Here is a 23,510-nt window from a genome sequence, read left to right as displayed (position 1 = left end):
TGCGTGTGTGGGCGCGGGGGTGTCCAAGTACGAGTGTGTGCTAGTGCGTGAGTGCCTTGAGCTTGGCCAGAGCGGCACTTCGATTTATTAGGCGCCTTGTTTTGGCCGCTCAATGAATGAAATTAATGAATGCGAATTATTTCAATGCGAGGGCTAGGGTGGGTAATTGTCGACTTGTAAGTATGTACAAGAGTTTGCTATATTGTAGGAGTTAGCATGTTTAGCGATTGGTGGGGCAAAACCGACCGCTTGCTTAAAAAAAAAGTAAAATAAAATTCTTTATCAAGACTCTTTGTATGCTGTGATTATTTAAAATGCATTTCTTTTCCTCCTTCTCTTGCGAAAATTCCAATTATACTTAGATCAAACATAAATAATTGTTGTTTCCATTTTTTGTTTCGAAAATCAAGAAATCTTGATTTTTTTAAACCAATATTAAATTTAAGACTTATTATGCTATACTTTCATGAAACTATTGTATTTCTTTATGTGAACTTAATGGGGCTGTGAACCAAATGCTGCCTTTTGGTGTTTTTGAAATAACTTTTGATGATAGAGCTATTTCATTAATTACCATATGCCAACCTGTTGAAATCTTCAAAGGAATTACCGGAATGCAATTTTATCTGTGGCCACAGAAACCACAAAATAAATTTGCACAATCTATTTTGTTGTATTTCTTTATTCAATGGGACTTTATTTCATACATATGTATGTACATATGTTCTTTGGGAGTTTGTTGCTTCGCTGACTGAGTTTGTGTTGTGATTGGAAGGCAAAAAAAAAGTAATGCAATGTATGGAGTATGATTACCGTTTCCCGCCACGGCAATCATTCATTAACCCTTATGCGCCAATAATTATTTTTTTTAGATCTGACATTGACATTGCTGCTCATTTGAATGAACAGAGAGAGAGAGCGTGCTTTCTCTTGTTTGATTTGTTCACGTGCGAGAACGAGGGAGAACCTCCAATTTGTTGCCGCTCGTTCTCTTTCTCTTTTTCTTCTGGGGTGACTTACGAAATTTGCTCATTTTTATGCTTGACGAACTTGGGAAATTGTTGACCGACTCTTGGTCACCGCGACTTTGGAAATGCTCTACCGATTTAATGGCATTAGCCCAAACAGTGATCGACTTAATAAAATGTATAATAATTTGAATTAGATGCCGTGTAGATGCTTTCAAATATACGGTTGTAACAAGTAGTCACCATCGGTTTCAATTGATTGTAACTTTTGAGGCCTGAATATATACAGCTTGTATATTTCCCTGTTAATTCTTGTATTTATCTTTTGCACCTTGAACCAAACCATCGTTTATCAGTCGGCTTAAGCCAGCATGTTAATGCTTTTAAGGTTTTTTTTTAGCTCATTTTTTTGTTGTTCTTTACACCGCAGTTGAAAATGGAATTTATCACCTATTGTGCTTTGACCCTTTGAACCGTAGATCAGTTCAGCTTCTCATATACATACATAGGTGGCATAGTAAACTTTGGATTTCGGAGCTTTTGCCATAGCTCTCTTTTGAGCCAAGCTCGTATTTTACTTCGAGCCGTTTCAACCATTTCCGTTTATATGTGTGTGTGAATCGGTTGCCAAGCTAACGGTTGCCTTGGCAGCGCAGTCGACGTCGCTGTTGCCGCGTGTAATTTGCTCACCGTGCGCTCAGCGTACGTCACTTCACAGCCGCTGCCGCCGTCGCTGCTGCTGCCGCTGTCGCAGTCGCCCATTTTGGCCGTAGTTCGCGCGGCAGTCGGCCATTTGGCTTTGGCGTTAGCCGTTTTTGTTTATCGCGCTGCGGACCGCTTCGCATTTCGCGTTGCCTTGGGCCAATTTAAAATCCCCACTCCGCGAAAAACTCGAGTTGCAGTTGCAGTGGACGAAAGCGGATCCGCACTTCCACGAAAAGTTCGGCGTAAAACTGAGAAAATCGAAAAACTAAGTGAAAAACGGCAAAAGCAAACGCAAGCGGTGCAAAAAAAGTGCAAGAAATGTGCTAAAAATGTACGAAGCTGGGTGGGAGGAGGAGAGAAGGAGAAAGGGAAGGAGAGGCAGATGATGATGCATTTGGCACCTGGCACTGAAAACATGTTTCCTTTCTCGCCCCTGTTTTGTTGTTTTTCGTGCTCTCAGCATAATTATTGAGCCTTCATCGATTCTTTTGGCCTTTTCTTGTAGTTAATTTGTTTCCACCACCCTCTTAACCGCCCCTTAAAGGTGACGCATGCGACCGAAGGCAAAACGAACAGGAAAAAGAACTAAAGAAAGCGATACAAATTGAGAGCAAGGAGCATATGTATTTACATTCACAGGCATGACTCATACTCGCAGCAGGATATTGTCAAGGAAAAAGAGACAGCGGGAGGGCGAGGGGGAGAGAGCGTGACAGAGCCTAGCCGGCTTCGTTGTTGCTGCACTACAAGAAAATAGCTTTTTAATTTATTGGTTAGTTAAAAAGAAGCGGTATTTCAAACATTTCAATTCCATATGAAATTGTTTAAATTGTTTTAAAAGAAGTCCACTAAACTGGGTAAATAAATTTTATACTTGATTATACCGATAAATATATAACGATGTCTTTGTTCCGCGAATTTTCTTTTCCTCTTGCAAAATGGAGACTTGATATATGGTTTTTTTTATGTGTAGGCAAGAGAGCTAACTCGTGAGAGGCACATGAAAGAGAAAGAGCGCGCCAATCAGCTGTGACGGCACAAGTCCTTGAAGCAAAATAAAACCGCTTGTTTGCGGAGCAGCGTGAATCGAAATCGAACGAATGTGGGGCAAAACTTTTACCGATTCCCTTAATAATCCTTTCCAAAGAGACAAAAACTTTGGGCTCAACTTTTCGTCTCAGATTCAATTTCCGCTTTCCTTCACCTTTATGCCCTTCATATCCTTGTTCGTCTGTGTCGGCCGTGGCCTTGACAACAGTTTTGACATTGACTCCCACCCACATTTATGGAAGAAAAGAGAGTTGAAAAGAGAGTGCTTTACTATGCTGCAGCCTCCCTCTATTTATTGTTGCCCGAACAAAGAACACCTGTTGAATGTGGAAAGTCCACACACTCACCAGCTTAGTGACGTCAGACCTCCCTGTTTTCTGCAGATTTACTAAATCGGGCATAAAGTAAACATCGAGTAGTATTTTTGTAGTTCAGTGCTCAACCATAATGCCCCCAGATGTACTTACATGAAAATTCCGAGAAAATTCCTTGACAATCAGGTGAAAAAACTACAGCTAATACAGGTCTCGATTGATGAAAGAAACAAATAAAAAAAATAAAATAATTTCAAATTATCTGATAATTGCCGAGCTACAAATATAAATATATTTATTCAGGGCAATTTCTTAAAATAATCTTATTTTAGAAATATTTTCTATGTTGAAATAAACAAGATGTGTATATTTATACATTGAAAGCGGATACATAGCAAGTCTTGAGATCATTTACGTAGCCTTAAAGAACCCGGTGTAAAACAAGATAAACATGGATTTAGTCCGTTGTTAATGATGACTAAGTACATATGCATATGTCTATATATATATATGTACCTACGAACTTCTCTGATTTTCCATCTTCATCGACCGAACAATGCACTCACGACTCCATTGCAACATGGTATAATCAGTATACTTTCAGACAGAACAGAACAGAAAAGGCCTGCTGTGCTAACTCGCCAGTTTGAAGCAATTTAAAAATTTGGCAATTAAACTTTGAAAAAAATTTCCCATGGGTACCCGAAATCAAAGCAGAAATTTGTTTACTTATTTATTGCCCAGACATATGCGTGCAAACACTCGCAGTATACTGGGAATCGTTTCCAGCTGTTTGGGGCTCTGAGCAAAGGGGAGGGGAGCAGTCCACCATAGTGATGGATGGTACAGTTTCATTAAGCCAGCCCCCCAGGGAAGTTTTTTCGGTGCCGATGGGTTTTCAATTGCATTTTAATCTTCCGGGAGTTGGCAACACGTTAAACATTCGTTTCCACTCATAGAATGAAGAGTAATGAGGAGCCCCTATATCGAGATAGAGCCGCCAATAGTCTGAGCTGGTCATGATCGGGGGCAGGAAATGCAGCGAGGCTGCCCGGCGGCTGCGACAGCGTCCTGACACTCTGGAACTGGCCGTTCTGGGCGGCCAATCTGCGGAAACGGAGCTTCAGGAGGAAAATGATAGGAACCTGGGAGCTGAAAATGGAGATGAATGTGGGACAAAAGCTGCCGAAACGTCGGGCCCAACAGCCAGCAGGAGAACGCGATGGTTTCAGTTCGCCAGGAGCTCAAAAAGTCGAAGGCAACGTCTTCATTGCGAAGAAGATGAGGAGACCCAAGAGCAGGGCAGAAGGAACTCCGATAAGGAGGGCGGTAGGAGGGCGTGTCTCGCTCAACCGGAGGGCATGAACATTGGCAGCTCCACGCAAACCATCGCCACCCCCCTGATTTTGGGTGACAGCTTCTACAGCCTGGCTCCGGGTGCAGCGAATCCATCAACAAACAGATCCGATGACCAGAAGCAGTACAAGCAAAGGGATCCATCGGTGGCTTCGGAGACCAAGTCGATGCCCAGTTTAAGACGTCTGTCACAGATAAGACGGCGTCGCAGTTCTTACTATTTTTCGGGTAATGAGGAAGAAAGTGGAGAAACTTGTATATTAGAATTAAAATATGTATTTACATTTCTTAGTTTATTTCTAATATAATAGTAGTTTAGTTCATATCACAATATTTGATTATACAAGCTTTAAATATTGTTTTTGCAATAGAAAAGACTATCTTTTTTAAACGCTCGTTTTATGATTTTTGTTTATTGGCATCGCTAAAACTTTATTTGTTTTTGTTTTTCAGAAAACGAACGCAGAATCCGCGCCAACGACAAAGAGTTTAATGCCCAATTCAAATATCACGTAAGAATTAAATCTTATTCCATTCTGAAAACATAATTTAAGTGAAAAATCTTTGAAAGTGGAATCATAACGCAAGTTTATTGAAAACATACCTTCTCTCATTTTTTAGAACAATTACATCAAAACCTCCAAGTATTCACTGTTCACGTTCCTGCCTTTCAATCTGTTGGAGCAATTCCAGCGGTTGGCCAACTTCTATTTCCTCTGTCTGTTGGTCCTTCAGCTGATACCAGCGATCTCCTCGCTCACCCCCGTAACCACAGCTATTCCCCTTATAGGAGTACTCACTCTTACTGCCGTGAAGGATGCCTACGATGATATCGTAAGTGAACAAAAACCAAGCAATTTCAATAAACTGTTTACACAAAACAAAATGTTGTTTTCTTTCAGCAACGTCATTTGTCCGACTCGCAGGTTAACAATCGCAAGTCGAAAACGCTGCGCAATGGCAAGTTGGTGGAGGCCAAGTGGTCGGAGGTACAGGTGGGCGACGTCATCCGGCTGGACAACAATCAGTTCGTGGCTGCCGACACCCTGCTGCTGTCCACGTCCGAGCCAAATGGGCTCTGCTTCATCGAAACCGCCGAACTGGACGGGAGAAACGAATCTCAAGGCGAAACAGTGCCTGACGGAGACCATCGAGCTGGGGGATCGCCACGATTCGCTGTGGAACTTCAACGGCGAGATCATCTGCGAGAGACCCAACAATCTGCTGAACAAGTTCGATGGCACCTTGATCTGGCGGAGTCAGAGGTTCGCCCTGGACAACGAGAAGATCCTGCTGAGAGGCTGTGTCCTCCGGAACACGCAGTGGTGCTATGGCGTGGTCGTCTTCGCCGGAGTGGACACCAAGTTGATGCAGAATTCCGGAAAGACGCAGTTCAAGAGCACTGGCGTTGATCGCCTGCTCAACTTTATTATTATTGGGGTAGGATCATTACACATATACTACGCAAAGAACTGATAATAACTTGTCCCTGTAATTTTAGATCGTCCTCTTTCTGGTTTCGATATGTGCCCTTTTTGCGGTCGGCTGTGCCATCTGGGAGGGCTTTATTGGCCAGCATTTTCAGCTTTATCTGCCCTGGGAGCACATCATACCCAAGGATTACATACCCACGGGGGCCACCGTCATTGGATTGCTGGTTTTCTTCTCGTATGCCATAGTCTTAAACACAGTTGTGCCAATCTCACTCTACGTTTCAGTAGAGGCAAGTACACAATGCCACTTAAATATTAATATGCTAATATGATTTGACTTGACAGGTAATACGCTTCGCACAGTCGTTCCTCATCAACTGGGATGAGGAGATGTACTACGCGCCAACCAAAACCTATGCCAAAGCCCGCACCACTACGCTCAACGAGGAACTGGGCCAGATCCAGTACATCTTCTCGGACAAGACGGGCACCCTCACCCAGAACATTATGACGTTCAACAAGTGCAGCATCAACGGACGCAGCTATGGCGATGTGATTGACCTGCGGACCGGCGAGCTAATCGAGATCACCGAGGTGAGTGTCGGGCTCGAGGGGTTTTGGAACTTCTAAGCCGATTTAACCTCTAACTTGGTTGAGGGTATGTTGTCTTGTGTGTGTCGGTGTCCGTTTCTTGCACTGTCTGCCCAAAGAAATTCCAGCCTCAGTCTCTGGGTGCTCAAGTCAAACTTTAACTTTGATCTATCCCCCGACTCCACTGTGTGTGTCTTTGTTCAATTGTGCGTCTGGCAATGTGCAAAAGAAAAAACAAAAAAAAAAAAAACAAAAAACAAAAAACAACAACTCACATTACTCGTTATAGCAGCAAACAATTTTCCAAAATAGCAACACCAACAACAGACCCAGCCCCGCAGGTGGAGCTGCGGCAGCACCACCGGCAGCACCACCTGCAGCACCACCTCCCATCATCCTAGTGCACAAGGCCGAGGTGCACGCCAAGAAGAGTGCCCTGGTGGTCACATCCTCGGGTGAGGCGCAAGTGGCCAGCAGCCCCATATCCACAAGATCGGACCTCGAGCACTCAAACGCCAGTGAAAGACGACCGGGACTTAAGCAGGTGCGCTACTCGGCGCCCAGTAGGAGCCAGGATGAGGACCCGCACTCGGGTGGCTTGTCCCCCCGGCTGGGTGGTGGAGGAAATCTGAACCCACCCATCAGCATTGAGGCACAGAAGAGCAGCGGCTTTAAGAGGAGCGGAGCTGGATATATGCAGCGACAATTATCACGCACAAGCAGCTGCGACAAAGTAAAGATTTTGCATGACACTGAACCGACAGAACCACACAACATGCACCATTCAAAGCACCACCGCAAGCGACATGTCAAGATCCGGTTGAAGAAATCTCCATCAACAGTCACGCTGGGCGTTCCCTTCTGCCAATTCGGGCACCACCTTGAAGGGGAGCCAGAATCTACACCGCACCTAAGCCACTCGAGCCACACAAAGCACCATCACAAAGCATTCGCCACCAATTGGAGTTCGTCGCCTCAGAGAGTGCACGTATGCATGCTGCATGTCCTTCAATTCACACATAACATTATCGTTTAGTGTAGAGCTGTGTGTTAAATATATGTATTCAATGTGTGTGCTTGCTGCTTTCACCCAACCATTAGGCGGTATTCCATGTAAAATAACTTTCCTCACCCCACCCCTTTATACCGGTCATTAATTAAAATAGACTTTCTGTTTTCTGCATCACTAAATACACTGGCTTTATCGCAATTATTGAAAATATTTTAAAATAACACTAATACGCATCATAAGGTCATTTTCGCTGAATTATTTTAATTTTAAGGAAATCGTCTGTTTAATTTTTTTGCTTGTTTTTGTCTTTAACAAATTTAAAAAAAAACCTTATGTAAATATGACAAGTTTTGAAGTGCAGATAAATATTAAAGCATCAACATTTCAAAATCACTATAATTTATTACGAACATGTATTTCCACAACACATTATTTTTGTATTTTTAATATGATTTTAATTCTAAGGGGAAAGCCCTATGGTTTGGAATCATTAAGAGTACCCATGTTACACCATAATAACAAGAAATTTAAAATTTTTGACTAATTTGAATAAGGAAATAACGCTAACAACGCTTGATATCGTATACAGCCGAGCTTTACGTACAGTAACCTACAGATAAACCACCTGTTTCTAAGCTGCAACTTTAGTCCATCTGTTTAAGCCAACTCTCTTTCGCAGGCCCTGCAAAGTGTGGACTTCTCGGCCAATCCGCACCACGAGAGCGAGTTCCGCTGGTACGATCGCACGTTGCTGGACGCCGTCCGCTCGGATGAGGAGCACTCCCACGTGTTTTTCCGCCTCCTGGCCCTCTGCCACACGGTCATGGCCGAAACGGTGGACGGAAAGCTGGAGTACCAGGCCCAGAGTCCCGATGAAGCCGCCCTCGTCTCGGCCGCTCGCAATTTTGGCTTTGTCTTTCGCACACGAACACCGAACAGTATTACCATTGAGGTGATGGGGCAGATGGAGGTGAGAAAAGCTGGTTTTTTATGAACCGGCCCCTAAAATAATTGCTTGAAATAGGAAATAAGATTTGGGGATTTTATAGAGAAATAGGAATTAAAATATATCCAACCCCTGCAGGAATACGAGCTCCTTAATATCCTCGACTTTAACAACATCCGCAAACGGATGTCTGTGATCCTCCGGCGCGGAGACTCAGTGGTGCTCTACTGCAAAGGAGCGGACAATGTGATATACGATCGTCTGCACGGCGGACAGGAAGATTTGAAGGCACGAACCCAGGATCACCTCAACGTGTGTTGTCTTGAAGATTGACTGTTCCTTATTTAACTAATTTTACATTTGTACAACAGAAATTTGCTAGCGAGGGGCTTCGTACTTTGGCTCTGGCTGAGCGGCGTCTGACCCAGCAGTACTACAATGACTGGAGGCTAAGGCAACAAGAAGCTGCCCTTTCGATGGATTCGCGGGAGCAAAAGTTAAATGAAATCTACGAAGAAATCGAGAGCGACATGCAGCTGGTTGGGGTAACGGCCATCGAGGACAAACTGCAGGACGGCGTGCCAAAATCCATTGCTAATCTGCAGAGTGCAGGCATCAAGATCTGGGTCCTCACTGGCGACAAGCAGGGTGAGCTTTGATTTAAATTTGTGTTATTAATGTAATTAAAATGCTTGAGTTAATCATTCGTCAGAAACTGCCATCAACATCGGCTACTCCTGTCAACTGCTCACTGATGACTTGGCGGATGTCTTTATCGTTGACGGCAATTCCGTGGAGGAGGTGGAGAAACAGCTAAGGCAATTCAAAGAGTCCATCAAAATATACAATCGATTTAGACCAGGAGGTAAGTAATTAATTATTAAAGCTTTATAATACAGAATATTGTGAAATAGGAATGTGATGGATGAGTGGGTATTTTATAGCCATAATAATAATTTTAATTAAATTTTTTCAGGCATCGAAGGGTTTGACCAATTCAACAGCGACAGTAATATGGATCCGGTGAGCGTGACCATGACACATACCTCGGCCTTCATGCAGGAGACGAACCTACCACCCACGCCGCCTCCACCGCCTGCCATTTCGGTGGTTACCTTTAGGTGGGATGACAAAATTAAGGATAATAAGGGCGGACCGGACAGGTAGAGGGCAATCCTTAAACAATAACCTCAATAGCTTAGCTTTAAAAATTAAACGATTCTCCAAGCGTATTTCTAGCTGAAAAGAAACTTAACCTGAGTAGCAGAGCTAGAATATATTTCTTATAACGAAATATAACTTTCCTATGTACTTTTCGTTGTATCTAAAACGCTCTATAATTTATAGTGTAATATCTATCTATGAACTATCTTCCTTATTTTAAACTTAAATATCTTACAAAACTTCAAACTGTATCCTTACTTTATGTTATTAAAATTTTTGGTTGTCTTATAGGACAGAAAATTTCGCTTTTAGTATATCCTCTTGGTTTATTTCGTGTTAAAGATAGGATGTTAGCAAAAAAAGTTAATGTACTACTCACCAAAGGATGTAACCCTCTATTGGTGCTTGTTCCGCCCGTCAAGTAAACTATATTTACCTAATTTTTTAAACAAAATATTTTCGTACAAATTTAAAACACCCAGCATCTGTTCAAGTTCTGTCTGTTCCTCATGCCTTGTACAAAACTGAAATTGAAAACTTAATTGCCAACGAAATCAAATTCCAGAACCACAAAAACAAACAGTCACTGTCCAGTCGTTTTCATTATACAAATAGCTATTCTTCTTCGTTGACTCATCCAAAGTAGTTTATTGTCTATCCTTCTGTAAATATAACTCATTAAACCGTGCCACTCTCTACACTAAACTTAGCTTGATAACATTTCCATTTTGATTGTTTAACACCGTGCACCAAACCATAGTATTTATTGAAAGTTTTGCATTTTAAAACAGTGCTGAATGCAATGATTTGTTCGGCGATGAGAAGAGGAGCGAGGATGGGGGCTGTGCCTCCATTGTGATGGATGAGAACACCGGCTTTGCCTTGGTTGTCAACGGTCACTCGCTGGTGCACTGTCTTTCGCCGGAGCTGGAGACCAAGTGAGTGGCCAGGCCGTAGTTTTCGAGTGTCAATCATATGTGGATTAATCGGATATTTTCCTGCAGATTCCTAGACATTGCCTCGAATTGCAAGGCGGTTATCTGTTGCCGGGTAACGCCACTTCAGAAGGCGCTGGTCGTCGAGCTAATTAAGCGTGCCAAAAACGCCGTCACCCTGGCAATCGGAGATGGCGCCAACGATGTGTCCATGATCAAAGGTAAGCCATTGCCATAAAATATATTAAAATGTTGTATACATAGATCTGTTTCTTTAAGCTGCCCACATAGGCGTTGGTATTTCCGGACAGGAGGGCCTTCAGGCTGTCCTGTCCAGCGACTACTCCATCGCCCAGTTCCGATACCTGGAGCGATTGCTGCTGGTCCATGGACGCTGGTCCTACTACCGCATGTGCAAGTTTCTGCGATACTTTTTCTACAAGAACTTTGCATTTACCCTGTGCCATTGCTGGTACTCGCTCTTTTGCGGCTTCAGCGCTCAGGTGAGTTTATCCACAAGTGGTTGTCAGTGCCAAGTACTAATCGCATCCCAATCACAGACGGTGTTCGACCCAATGTTCATTTCCGTGTACAATCTGTTTTACACATCCCTGCCAGTTTTGGCGTTGGGCGTCTTCGAGCAGGATGTTTCGGACAAAAACAGCGTGGAGTTTCCACGCCTCTACACTCCGGGTCTGAAAAGCGAGCTGTTCAACATACGCGAGTTTATCTACAGTGTGTTGCATGGCGCCTTTACCTCGTTGGTCCTGTTCCTGATTCCCTATGGCGTTTACAAGGACGGCGTCTCTGCGAATGGCTACATTGTGAGCGATCACATGACGCTGGGCGCCGTTGTGGCCACTATACTCATAGTGGACAATACGGCTCAGGTGTGTTAATAAAAAAGAATATGTTTATTTTATTTAAATATAAATATAAACATCAACATTATATTATTTTTAAATTTCCTTTAGATATCTTTGTACACCTCCTACTGGACGGTTGTCAATCATGTGACTATTTGGGGTAGTTTGATTTGGTACTTCGTGCTGGACTATTTCTACAACTATGTCATTGGAGGACCTTATGTGGGCTCATTGACGCAAGCAATGAAGGATCTGACTTTCTGGGTCACCATGCTGATCACAGTGATGGCGCTGGTGGCCCCTGTCTTGGCCTATAAGTACTATTTGCTGGATGTGCATCCAAGTCTGTCAGACAAGGTACATGTTGGTTAAGCCGTAAAACATATTCGTTATTTGATTTTTTTCCCTGTTTGCAGATACGTCAAAAGTCCTTGAAGAAGTTCCATTCGAGAGCCTCCAGTGATGTCAGACGAACGGCTTCTTCGCGCCGCGGACGTCGCTCCGTGCGATCGGGATATGCCTTCGCCCATCAGGTGGGCCAACCTCCTGGGATAAGCCTCCCATTGAACATAATTAACCCATACTTCTCCTTACCCTTTTCAGGAGGGCTTTGGCCGCCTGATCACCTCCGGCAAGATCATGCACAAATTGCCACAGGACTTTGCCTTCCCGCTGGGCCTGGGCACCAAGAAGACGCAGACGCTACACAACAACCTGAACTCGGCCGATGGACAGGCCCCGAAGACCAACAACGTGACGGGCCAGCATATGGTCAACAACAACACAAATCTGAGACAGAATCAGAACCAGAACCACTCGTCGATGGCGGACATAACGGCTGATGGGCGGGGCACTGGGGGCGAGGGCAGCAGGGGCAGTGGCAGTGGCGGCACAGACGACATGAGTCCTAGGGCTCCCTGCCAGGACCTGGATACGATTAATCTCTAAGCTTTAGACGCAGGTGCTGGATCGGTAGCGGGTTCCGTAACAAACACCAAAAAAAACTGTAATGAATTTAAGTCAGCAACCATAAGTTTTAGTCAGAAAAGAGTTGTAGAATCTAGTAAGGATCTGTTTGAGTTTTTTCTTTGTGAATGTGAGTCAAAAAACAACTAGTATTATAATGTATGTTTGTATAATCCCCGTTTTTATCCTTTTCAAATGAGTACTTATTTATAGATTGAAATTTATCGGCAATCATTCTGAAAGTATTTTTACCAGTACTTAGTAAGCCATCATCCAAAGACATCGAAAAACCATTATTATTTAAAAAGGGCTTAGATAGAGTACCCTTCCAATCGGAATTTAGTAAACCAAAAAGTATTTCTACCTGATCTTGTCCATAACGTCCTAACTTTTCCAGTGACAATCCAGTAATATTTACCCCTTCTTTGAATAGCCCCAAGAAAGCACAACAATCTCTTCTATCGTTGATTGCATTTAAGAGAGTGAGCCCCTGAATGATTGAGTGTGTGCTTGGTTTTTAAGATTTAGCATAGGAAAAATTAGGTTTAAAAGGTCTTCGGGAAACTGAAAGTGTACTTAATTGCTTAATGATGTGCTGTGTGCTTAGCCAATATAACTGCGGTGACAACCACCGATCAGAGTAGCTTATCTACCTTTAGCTGAACGAATTCTCGTCTCAAAGTCCATAGCTATTCTATATACTCGCCCGATAAAGACACACAACAACACGTAGAAAAGTCCACACGTCTGTGTTCCTAATTAGAGTTGTAGATATAAAGCCTGCATATGCCTTAGCGAGTCCCTAAGGTTTAAGTCATTTTGCACTATCGGGTTTTCTAGTTAGGACCCCCTTATTTTGGTTGTTATAGATGGGCATTCGAATAAGAGGGTTGTGGGTTTGAACAGTAACAATGGTCTAAAGTGATTTAATTTTAGCGTGCGGCGACTTAAGAAAACTACTTTAACATGGCTTTTTATAAATAAAAATTGAAATACTTTTAAGTATAAATAACAAAATGGTTGGGATTCATAAATTTGCATGACAAAAATCATGCTTTTGCAAATTGTTGGGATAGAACTTAACTTAATATTAATGTGCAAATTGTTGCTATACAAGTCGATAAGTGAAAGAATATTATAAAACCAAATAAAGATAAATCGTTTTATTTTTACCTACAATTTTAGCCAAGGAAACTAAAATTTGCATTAAGTACATTTTTAAACGATTAAATAAACGCGAAATATTTTCAAAAGGCATTATACCTGGTATTTTCGTTACAGTCGAGGTATTATTGCTAATTTAAATAAGTTCTGACTAACAACATTTTTTGGTTCGTTACAAAAAAGTTCAACGGTGATTGTTTTATTTCAGATTTAATAATTAACCTTAATTAAATCCTCCATTTGTTTGTAACCAGCTTAGCTTCACATCATCGCTTTTGAATATCTGCTACTTTTCAGATTGTGCTCAATTTGCGTTACAAATTACATTTAATTTGTTAAAAGAAAAGTTGAAAGCACGCCCAACCCAAACCCGTGACTTGTTTACGCATCATTAGCTGGACATTAAGATTATGCATTTTTATGAACTTTTTGGTCAAATTTAACACACGACTTGGCCGGAACTTTGTAATTAAATCTGTTAGCATCAAATTACTTTCCCTTTTCTTGGCCACACTTTCCCGCCCTTTTTATTTATTTTTTCTTGCGATATCGGAAGGAAAAACTTGAAGTGGCTGGGCAAATTCAAGGCGTTGGAATTAAGTCAACTTAATGTCGTTGAAGTATCCACATTGGAGGGAGAGAAACAGACAACAGCAGATAACTGGAGAAAAAAATGTGATGCCATTTATTTTAATTTGCGAGTCAAAATGTCGAGACTTAAAGTGAGCAATGAATGCGACCGAAATGCGCCACAAGCCAAGGAAAAGTGAAGATTGAAAGAAAAATGGCCAAAAGCTGCCGCAATGACGCAGTTCTTGGGGCCAAAACGGATTTGGCTGGTTTTATGGTCAAACACTTTAATTGACTGAATTATAGCCAATACGAAATGGGTAGGAAAAATCATCATAAAATAGTCAATTTTATTAAGGTAACCAAAACTTGGCATCCCTTTATCAAGGAAAATCGTTCTCAAAGTTGTTCAAAATCTTAACATGCAGATAAATAACTTCAAATGCCAAAAGGGATCAACGTGAATGGCCCCCTTGGGCCAAATACAATCCAAAAAAAATGGCCATAAAACTAAATTTATGTGTATCTTGTAGTCTTCAAAACCAATGGTATACAGCAAGTAACGAAAATACAAAATCATAAAAGTTATTTGATGAGTTATTACACTGCCCACAGAGATTTAACTTCTTGCCTTATTGCACTTAATTTTAATAAATTAAGATTTTGAAATAGTTTCATTATGTGTTTGTTTGGTATTTATGCCTGCCTGTTTTTATTAGCGTGATGGAAATATTTAGAAAAGCAATCAAATAAATGTATTATAAATTAAATGACACTTTTAATTATTTATTTTGCTACAAAGTTACAAAATGATATCTAAGCTTTAAAGCATACACCTGCAGATTCAACGTGAGGGGGGCAAAGTCATCAGTCTGAAAGTTCTCATTGGGTTGCGATACTTCTAGTATGTTGAATGATGTGAGTGCTTCCGCTTCCGCATATCTATATATACATATAAATGTGTGTGTGTGTGTGCGGACCACTTCCTGCTGCTGGTTTCATTTTCTTCTCTGCGTTGCGTTTTTATTTCATTTTATAAAAAAATTTCAAAATACTTAATACTCAATTTGGCCCACAGACCGAGAGACCGAGAGAGAAATGCTATGCCAGACAAGTGCCGGAGGGCTTGAAGTGGGACGAAGTGGAAGGAGTGCATGTGTGTTGTGTTAACTGCTCACCACTTGGCCGCATTTCCTTCTGGGCACCGCCTGTGCGGCAAAAGCGAGATAAAAGCGTCTTTAGCAAGCTGAATAACTTGTTGGATCCTCCGTTGCTGGAGCAAACACTTGCAGACCAAATGGTGCTTGAATGTAATTCACTTTGATTTGCTTTTATTTTAAAGAAATCCATTCAGGCGGGCGGCCTGCGCTTGGCATAAATCTGTGGGCATGCAGACGAGGCGCAGGGCTTGAGGCTTTTATGCGCGGCACTTAACCGCTTAATTACTCATTATGCTCCGGTTTATCCAGCCATTTACTCAGGCACTCAATGCAAGCGAAAGGTACCGGCACAGTTCAGTTTAATGAATAATTGAGTCAAACGGCAATAAAACATTAATTAACAATCTCTGTTTGGAGCTCTCGTCCTTCCTGAGCCCTCGAGTGTCATTTTACATTGATTGCGGGCATCCATCTGTTTGCTGCTGCGTACTCAAATATGCAAAATTCAGGGCCATGTTTTCCGTGTATAAATATTTTCTCAACATAAACAGCGGTGATCAATGCTCACACCGAGAGTTGCATTTCGTGCGGTAGTAAAAAATAAAACAATTTAAGCGTTAAACTTCCAAGCGGGAAGCGATGCGTGTCATCAACCCACATTGTACAATGTACAATTTTTAATTGGCACCACTGAAAACAAGCCTTAAAATTACTCCAGGCACTTAAAGCTTTTTATTTGTATTCAAGCTTTAATTTAATTGTAAGCAATCGAACCGAATTACATGTTTTTCGTCGAAGAAAACAATTAAATTAAAATTGTTTATTAAAAGTACAAACATTGCAAATTTTCAATCGCTTGTTATGTAAATAAGAAAGGTAACCGCTTGCAAACAAGTTGACCATATACAGTAGGAAACTTTTTAAGTTGTCTCACTTGTTCAAGTTACTTTAGACTACACAAAAATACATTTTTTTTTAAGAAAGATGATTTTCAGGCAACAAATAAATGTAAAAAATCTGAGCTATGGAATTTCAAAGAAATGTTTTGCCAAAAACCTTTAAGTTTCAAGTGTATGGTAAGAGAAAATTAAAACATTTTGTTCTTCAAAGGTCTTAATACCCCCCTGAAAATTTGCTGACCTTCGGGTTGGCCACGTACTTGCTACCGATTTGTCAAAATCATCGACTCACCGTGACCTCAGACACATGAAATTCGGGTGCACCCGAGAAAATAGGGAAAATCGAGCTGACACCCGTAACAGGTTCGACGTGATGTCAACAAAAGCCAAGCAATATCAACCTAAGCGAAAACTCCTTGACACTCCCACACATAGAAGCACGTATGTGGGCGAACTTTCATTAGTGGAAACGTCAAAGTTCGTGAGGAAGCACCCCAAGCACTCACTCACGTACAGTGCCCACCATCAAGTGCGGAATTGCAGAGAAATCGATTGGGTTGCACACGGAAAGTAGGAAAGCGATGCTGAAAATATCGTAATTGCATTTGCATATGACATTCCGCTCGACTTTAACAAATCTTCGTCCCCCTCTGCTTAAAGTGAAACGTAACTTCAGGTTCGAAAGAGAAGTCTTATTCACTCAATATGCGCACAGTGGCCCACAGTATATTTCAACCACTGTCTTTTCAAAACTAAATAGCATATAAAAGAGCAGAATACTTCTTTAATTTACATCTTTGGAGTATTTAAAAAAAAATCATTTATAGAATTAAATAAAAACAAATTAAAAACCATTTTGATTTCTTATTGAATCGATTTTGTCAATAGTTTTGTTGTTTCTAGATATAAATTATACCTCACCTTTTAGGTGAAATCGATTATTTTAAAACACTATACAGATTTATCTGGCAAATAATCACATGGGAACGGTTTTAGATAAACGCAGACCACATTATAAAAGGAGTGTGATTTGGATCACTACATTGTTCAAAACGAAAGATACTCTGAATTTTGAACCCAAATAAATATTTTACATTAGACTTTAGATGAAGACCAGCAATTGACATATAAATGTATGTGAGCCACTATATTTACACTCAAATAAGCCCCAAGATAAATATTGTCAAGTTGGAATATAGTTTCATTTATTTGACCGCCTTTGGGCCAAGATTCTCGGAGTTTCCAATTTCTGTGTGTGTTTAGTTACCAGTAAAGTTAAGATAATAAAATGATTTTAAAGTTGGGCTGTCAGGGATGCGACGCTGTCTATTATGCAATAGGGCAACAAAATTGTTTTCAACCTTTTCGCTCCTTTGCTTTCTGTTTACAGCATGTCCATGATGCAACTTTCAGGGCAAAACAAAGGCAAAGGGATGTCAAGTGGGAGGAGTTGGGTGTTTGGGGCGAGATAGACACCGTTGCTGATAGCTGCTTAAGTGCAAAATTCGATTTCGCATTCAAGGGCGTTGTCCACTTTAAGCTTTTGCTTTTGCTTTCGCAATATCGGGCTAAATCGGAGAGCAAAGGCGCCACGGACGCTGGAGCAAGGGAAATTGTTTAAATTTGTAATGAACCAAACACCAAAGGCACAGCGGAAAAAAATCTCAGACCGTTAAATTTATGGAGGACATCATGGAAACGGGAGAAGTACTGCCACTCAGGAAAAAATATTACCCCTTTGTACACTGAACAAGATTAACTTCTATAAAAAAGTCAATTGTGTCTTATTTATTTTGCTTTACCCTTCAATATATTCGGAGTAGCAAAGTTTTTGTTCCGGTCTAAAATTAAATGCAAATAACTCCGCTTTACTTTGTTTTACTTTGTTTTAAACGAGTTACAGTATACCAATTTTTCGGCAGTAACGTTCTTAGTTTATCCCCTTTTTTTAATCAACCACTTCATTCTAACGCAATTATAAGCTCCATTTGTTATTTTCAAGGCAGTGAAAAATATAGAGCCTGTAAACTAAGAGCACCTGAAAAAGAGATAAAACTAAAACGGTGAAAAAACTAAATCTTATTATAAAGATATCCTTTGGCATTGGGGCAAAAGCGAACTCTATTTAAATATCTGAATGGTTGGCTTACAAAATTGTGAATAGCTTAAATGCCACTTGACTGTGGCACGGCCGCAATCGTTTTCGCTAATTGAATGTTAATTAATAAAATGCCAAAACTTGCTAGCAAAAAAAGTGGAATAATGGGTGGAAAAAGTCAAAGTGCGGTACTTGTTGACTGAATGCCCATTTCTAGAGCATCCGGGGATGGAACCTCCAGTTCACAAAAAGCGAGGCGAGATCTAGCAGCGATAAAGTTTTAATTTTCATTTGATGGCTGTTAGTGAAGCAGGGCAAAAATATTTTCATATTTATACGCTTTTTTTCTACTGCCTGTGTATGTAAAATATGTTTTAATTAAAAGCAAAGTTTTATATATTTTTTCCCACTTCGGCCTTGTTGTGCGCTGATTGCCCCAAAGCTGGACAAAATCAGAATGGCAAACAAACAAATATAAATTTGCTGGGCAGTAGCAATGGCGGCAAAAACCAAAAAAGTCCCCAAAGTGCAGACCAATCCAATGGGCAATGGCAGATGAAAAACGCTACCAAAGTACCAATTCCACTCACTCACATGAATTCCACATCCCTCGCCACACAACGGCGCTCTGTTTCTGGCAGATGAGCCAAAGTAACGTAAAATTCCCCAATGCCCGAAACTACAAATAGATATTTAATTTTTTGCAATTTCATACACAGTTTTCCCAGTTGAGAGCGGGAGTGTGTGCCAGTGGGTGTTCCGTGTTCTGTGTTCGTTGCAGTTCAGCTTTTGTCCCACACAAATGACCGAAAAATTTCGTTAAGCGACAAACAAACAGGAATTAATTTTGGTTGCAGCTTAAAGTTGGTCCCTGGAAACGAACAACAAATTGCACCCAACAACTTAGCTCCTCTGGCCTCCGTCAACCGCATTGAAATGCATAAAATAATATTTCACTCAAGTCTGGGCCACAAGGGATTACAAGATAATCACTTATTCTTAGACAGACATACACTCGACACTTTGATTTGTATAGTTTGGCTATTGGAATTAAGACGCTTAATGGGGCCAATTAAGAGAATTTACACGAATGATTTGAGAACCGAAAGATATTTATTTGAACATTAAATACTTTAATAGATTGATTTAAAATGTCTGTTTGAATTTAAGAACTTACAATTGTTAAATACTTAAACTAAGGCATACCAGTATGCACCCAGAGAAACGCGGCATGGCTCATTAAAAATTCAAATAGATGAACGAAAAATATATTTTTTTTTGATACAAGCATACTTAAAACAAACTTAAATTTTAATTATTTATATATTTAATTGGTTTATCTGAAGAGGTCATACATATAATATTTTCCTGGCTGAAACAAACAGAAGGCCTTGCTTAAAATCTCATCTTGCTGATATTTTCATTTGTTTTTTTTCATCTGAACTATAATATAAATTCCAAATTCATAAAACTCACTATAATTTCTGCCTTTTCAGTTGCTCATCACCATGCAAAAAACAATGTCCCACAGATGCTTTCAGTGCCATTTAAGGGTAATGTAAAAACGTTCTCTAATCGAAATTCGCACTTATGTTTATTTGCAGACTATTTCCATCCGTTCTTATGGTGACTGCAAAAGTGGCGGCGACAAAAGCATTAAGGCCAAGCTGGCAAAGAAAATTCCCGAGGAGCGAGAAAAGTTTTTGGGTATCAAATGTCTTCACGGCGACAAGACGATCGGCAGGATCAGCGTTAATAGCGTGATTGGTGGAATGCGAGGACTGCCATTACTGTTTTGCGAGACCTCCAGGTATTTTAGGAATATTTACAATATTTAATGATTGCCAATTATCCGTTTCTGGAGGTTTGAGCATTTAAATAAAAACATAATATACCAAAGACTTCATAAGAATAGTTGAAAACTCATTTCAACTGCAGGCCATAAATTATGGTAAACCAGTCATTTTAAAAACTTTAAAAATTATTAATTATTATTATTGTTTTTTAAAACAAATTTAAAATTTTTTTCCTTCAATTTGTCTTGTTGTTTAACATTATTTACCCAGCCTGGACAAGAACAAGGGCATCTTCTACCGCGGAATGCTACTGAAGGATGTGTGTGCCAAGCTGCCGCGGGTGCGTAAGGGGACGCAGGAGGGCACTCCCGAAGGCTGTTTCTACCTACTGACTACGGGGCAGATGCCCAAAAAGGAGGAGGCCGAGCAGGTCACCAGCGAGTGGGTGAAGCGTGGCAATGTTCCGCGCTATTGCCTACGGATGATTGACTCCCTGGACAAGCGGGTGCACCCAATGGCGCAGCTGTGCGCCGCCTGCGCCTGCCTCAGTGCGCAAAGCAAGTTCGTGGAGGCGTACAACAAGGGGGCAAAGCGGGGGGTCTACTGGGAGTCCATCTACGAGGACTCGATGAACCTGTGCGCCATGCTGCCCACCGTGGCGGCGGCCATCTACAACAACGTCTTCAAGGACGGCGAGGGCACACGGGAGATCAGCGAGGAGCAGGACTGGTCCGGCAACTACTGCCGCATGCTTGGCCTGCCGGACGAGGCCTTCATCGACCTGATCCGACTCTATATGATCCTGCATGCGGACCACGAGAGTGGCAACGTCTCCGCCCACGCCTCCCACCTGGTTGGGTCGGCGCTCAGCGACCCCTTCCTCTCCTTCTCGGCCAGCATGTGCGGCCTAGCGGGACCACTCCACGGCCTAGCCAACCAGGAGGTGCTCGTCTGGCTGACCAAGCTCCGAAAGGCCATTGGCGACGAGCCCACGGACGACGAGCTGAAGAAGTTTATCGACGACACGCTAAAAGGTGGCCAGGTATGTGAACATTTCAACTTTATTTCTGATTAAACAACCCAATCTGAGACTAGCAGGAGTCGCACTTATATCAAAGATGAGAGTCAAATTTAGAAATATCTATAAATCCTTTTAACCTCCTTAACAAATATAAAGGAGAATCTGAAAATAATAATATGTTTTCTGCAATTAAAAAAAAAAAATCGTTCTAAATGTGTAGAGGACGGTTCGTTCTTATTTTAATAACTTAAGTTTAAGATCGGAATTTCAGTACAAATAAAACAAACACAGAACAATGAGAAAAACAAATGATGAAAGCCCTTGTGCATTTTTCAAGACACAACTTAAGACGAAATCATTTTATTTATATTTTTTTTTTCAATTAGTTATTACTTATAATTAGTTATAAGAAGTACTTAACATCTGAAAAACTTCAAACTTGTAATGACGGCTGCCAAGCCTTTGGCTTCATATAATATCTAGTGGCTTTGACTTAATCAACATGAAATGTTTTTGTTTTTGTTACGCATATCGTTGACGGTTCCTTATATATCAGTAAGGACCATCGAAAAACTAACTATACTTAACTAAATTTGAGTATTAAATCTGTCTTAGTTTAGTAAGCTTAATTTTCTTAGTATGGTTAACTAACATAAGTTACTAAGTCTTAATGGAAATATGTCTTTTGCAGGTTGTTCCTGGCTATGGACATGCCGTGCTGCGTGACACTGATCCCAGGTTCATTCTGCAAAACGAGTTTGCCATGAAGCATTGCAAGGATGACGCGGGCGTGAAGCTAGTGACTCGTCTGTGGAAGATCATACCAGAGGTGCTCAAGAAGCTGAACAAGGTGGCCAATCCCTATCCAAATGTAGACGCCCATTCGGGCGTCCTTCTGCAGCACTATTGCCTGAAGGAGCTTAACTATTATACGGTTCTATTTGGCGTTTCCCGGGCGATTGGAGTTCTGGCCCAGCTGATTTGGTCTCGAGCCTTGGGAGCACCCATCGAGAGGCCAAAGTCGTTTTCCTCGTCGGAAATTTGCCGGTTTATCAAGGAAGCAGACGAAAAGGACAAAAAGAAAAAGTGCTGAGGCAATAGCTTGTAAAGCCATGCTTGCTGACTAGAAATCTACAGTCCTGTATTTTTATACTAGGTAGCTAAATCATGCCAACTACAACTGGAATTATTACAACGATTTTTGAATCTTTTAACTTCAAAGGGCCTATGTTTAGCTCTAAGTATTACTGACGCATTTAATATTTGTCATTACCATATGCATGTGCTTGGCATGATGTAATTGGTTTGGCTGACTGACAGTGGGCTGTTTATTTCTGACTCCTTTGATATTCAGATTGGGTTGGAGAAGGGGTATCCTCATTTCGTCCTGGGCGACTTGTAATTATGGCGTGGGCTTTAATAAATCGCATCTGTATTGCTTTGATGTTGGCGGCCCATGAAACGTGTCCAATATCCATTTCCACCGCCTGTCTCGATATTTACTTAGTGCCCAAAAGGGGATCATAAATCAGTCGCGTAATCCAAGCCCGAAACAGTTAAAATGATTAATTAGAATCAGATAAGCTTGCATTAGTTTTGAGTTAATTGAAAAGCTTGGCAACAAATTTAATCGGGAATGTTGGGATGGCATTTAACTCAAGCGCTTTTCAGCTATTTGGATCATCCAGGGCAAATCAAGGATATTAATGTGTGAATACAATCCCTCGACACCCGCTACGAATTTCATGGAGTGTACTCGTGATATTGTAATTTTTATAAAAGCATTCCATCAACTGATTGATTTCTGTTCAGCCTCAATTTCCCCGCTTTGTTTGGTTTGGCTCATCCCATTCCGAATCCGATTTTATTCTTCATTTTTTGTTTCATTAATACGGTCCGTTGTTTCTATAAGTGATATTTTATTGTTATTTTTATGATACCGCTATCCCAGCGCTGATGGTCCTAGGCGTTGCCTAAGCCAGGTCCCTTGTTTCCACTCTCTTGGATTTGATATTCATTTTTCAACGGCAATATGCATTTGGCCTACATGGCAAATGACCTAGTGAGAGATAAAAACTTAACGGGTATGGGAAAAGTGAAATTCGAAAGTGATGAGATATAATTTTGTATTTTATGTACTATTGTTTTGCCGTTAACAGGACACATCGAATAACTTTTCCCTTACATTGCCAATTAAAACCTTTAAACCAGATCAAATCATTTATGCTAAAGAAAAACCGAACTAAAGCTATACCCTTTCATATACATGAAAATATACATTTTGTGTGTTACCTTTACTGCGTTACAAACTTTTGATTAAATTAATAACAGCGTATGCAAGTATATAAAATAAATCAAACAATAAAATAAATCAAACAAAAATTAATTGAAAATTAATTGAACAGCCACTCACATGAAAAAATTATTCAGCTTTTCAATAAGCTTGATATATATTATGATCACGAACTTCTTTTCCCCGGCTCTCAAATTTATTAA

General features: G+C 40.9%; 2 protein-coding genes across 2 annotated transcripts; both read left to right on the top strand.

The window, feature by feature from the left end:
- The first annotated feature begins 1,601 nt into the window (after positions 1-1,601).
- Positions 1,602-13,556, top strand: LOC128253163 (phospholipid-transporting ATPase ID). Its single transcript, XM_052981381.1, is given in 21 exon segments — positions 1,602-2,004; positions 3,962-4,621; positions 4,847-4,905; positions 5,015-5,227; positions 5,296-5,499; positions 5,501-5,833; positions 5,895-6,116; positions 6,172-6,420; positions 6,707-7,405; positions 8,109-8,399; positions 8,514-8,687; positions 8,747-9,023; positions 9,088-9,240; positions 9,352-9,538; positions 10,331-10,477; positions 10,544-10,695; positions 10,754-10,977; positions 11,035-11,364; positions 11,449-11,697; positions 11,757-11,873; positions 11,944-13,556. Coding segments are annotated over 20 exon segments (5,190 nt in total). The 5' UTR covers positions 1,602-2,004; positions 3,962-4,056; the 3' UTR covers positions 12,289-13,556.
- A 6,023-nt stretch (positions 13,557-19,579) lies between these two features.
- LOC128254918 (probable citrate synthase, mitochondrial) lies at positions 19,580-22,213 on the top strand. The gene is made up of 4 exons (XM_052984288.1): positions 19,580-19,750; positions 19,802-20,007; positions 20,264-21,035; positions 21,706-22,213. The coding sequence occupies exons 1-4, from the start codon at positions 19,706-19,708 to the stop codon at positions 22,105-22,107; spliced, it is 1,425 nt and encodes a 474-aa protein (XP_052840248.1). The 5' UTR covers positions 19,580-19,705; the 3' UTR covers positions 22,108-22,213.
- Positions 22,214-23,510: the final 1,297 nt, after the last annotated feature.

Source organism: Drosophila gunungcola, chromosome 3R, assembly GCF_025200985.1.
Source record: "Drosophila gunungcola strain Sukarami chromosome 3R, Dgunungcola_SK_2, whole genome shotgun sequence".
NCBI classification, from domain to species: domain Eukaryota; kingdom Metazoa; phylum Arthropoda; class Insecta; order Diptera; family Drosophilidae; genus Drosophila; species Drosophila gunungcola.
Note: the sequence above shows the minus strand (reverse complement) of the source record. Positions and strands in the feature narration are given on the sequence as shown.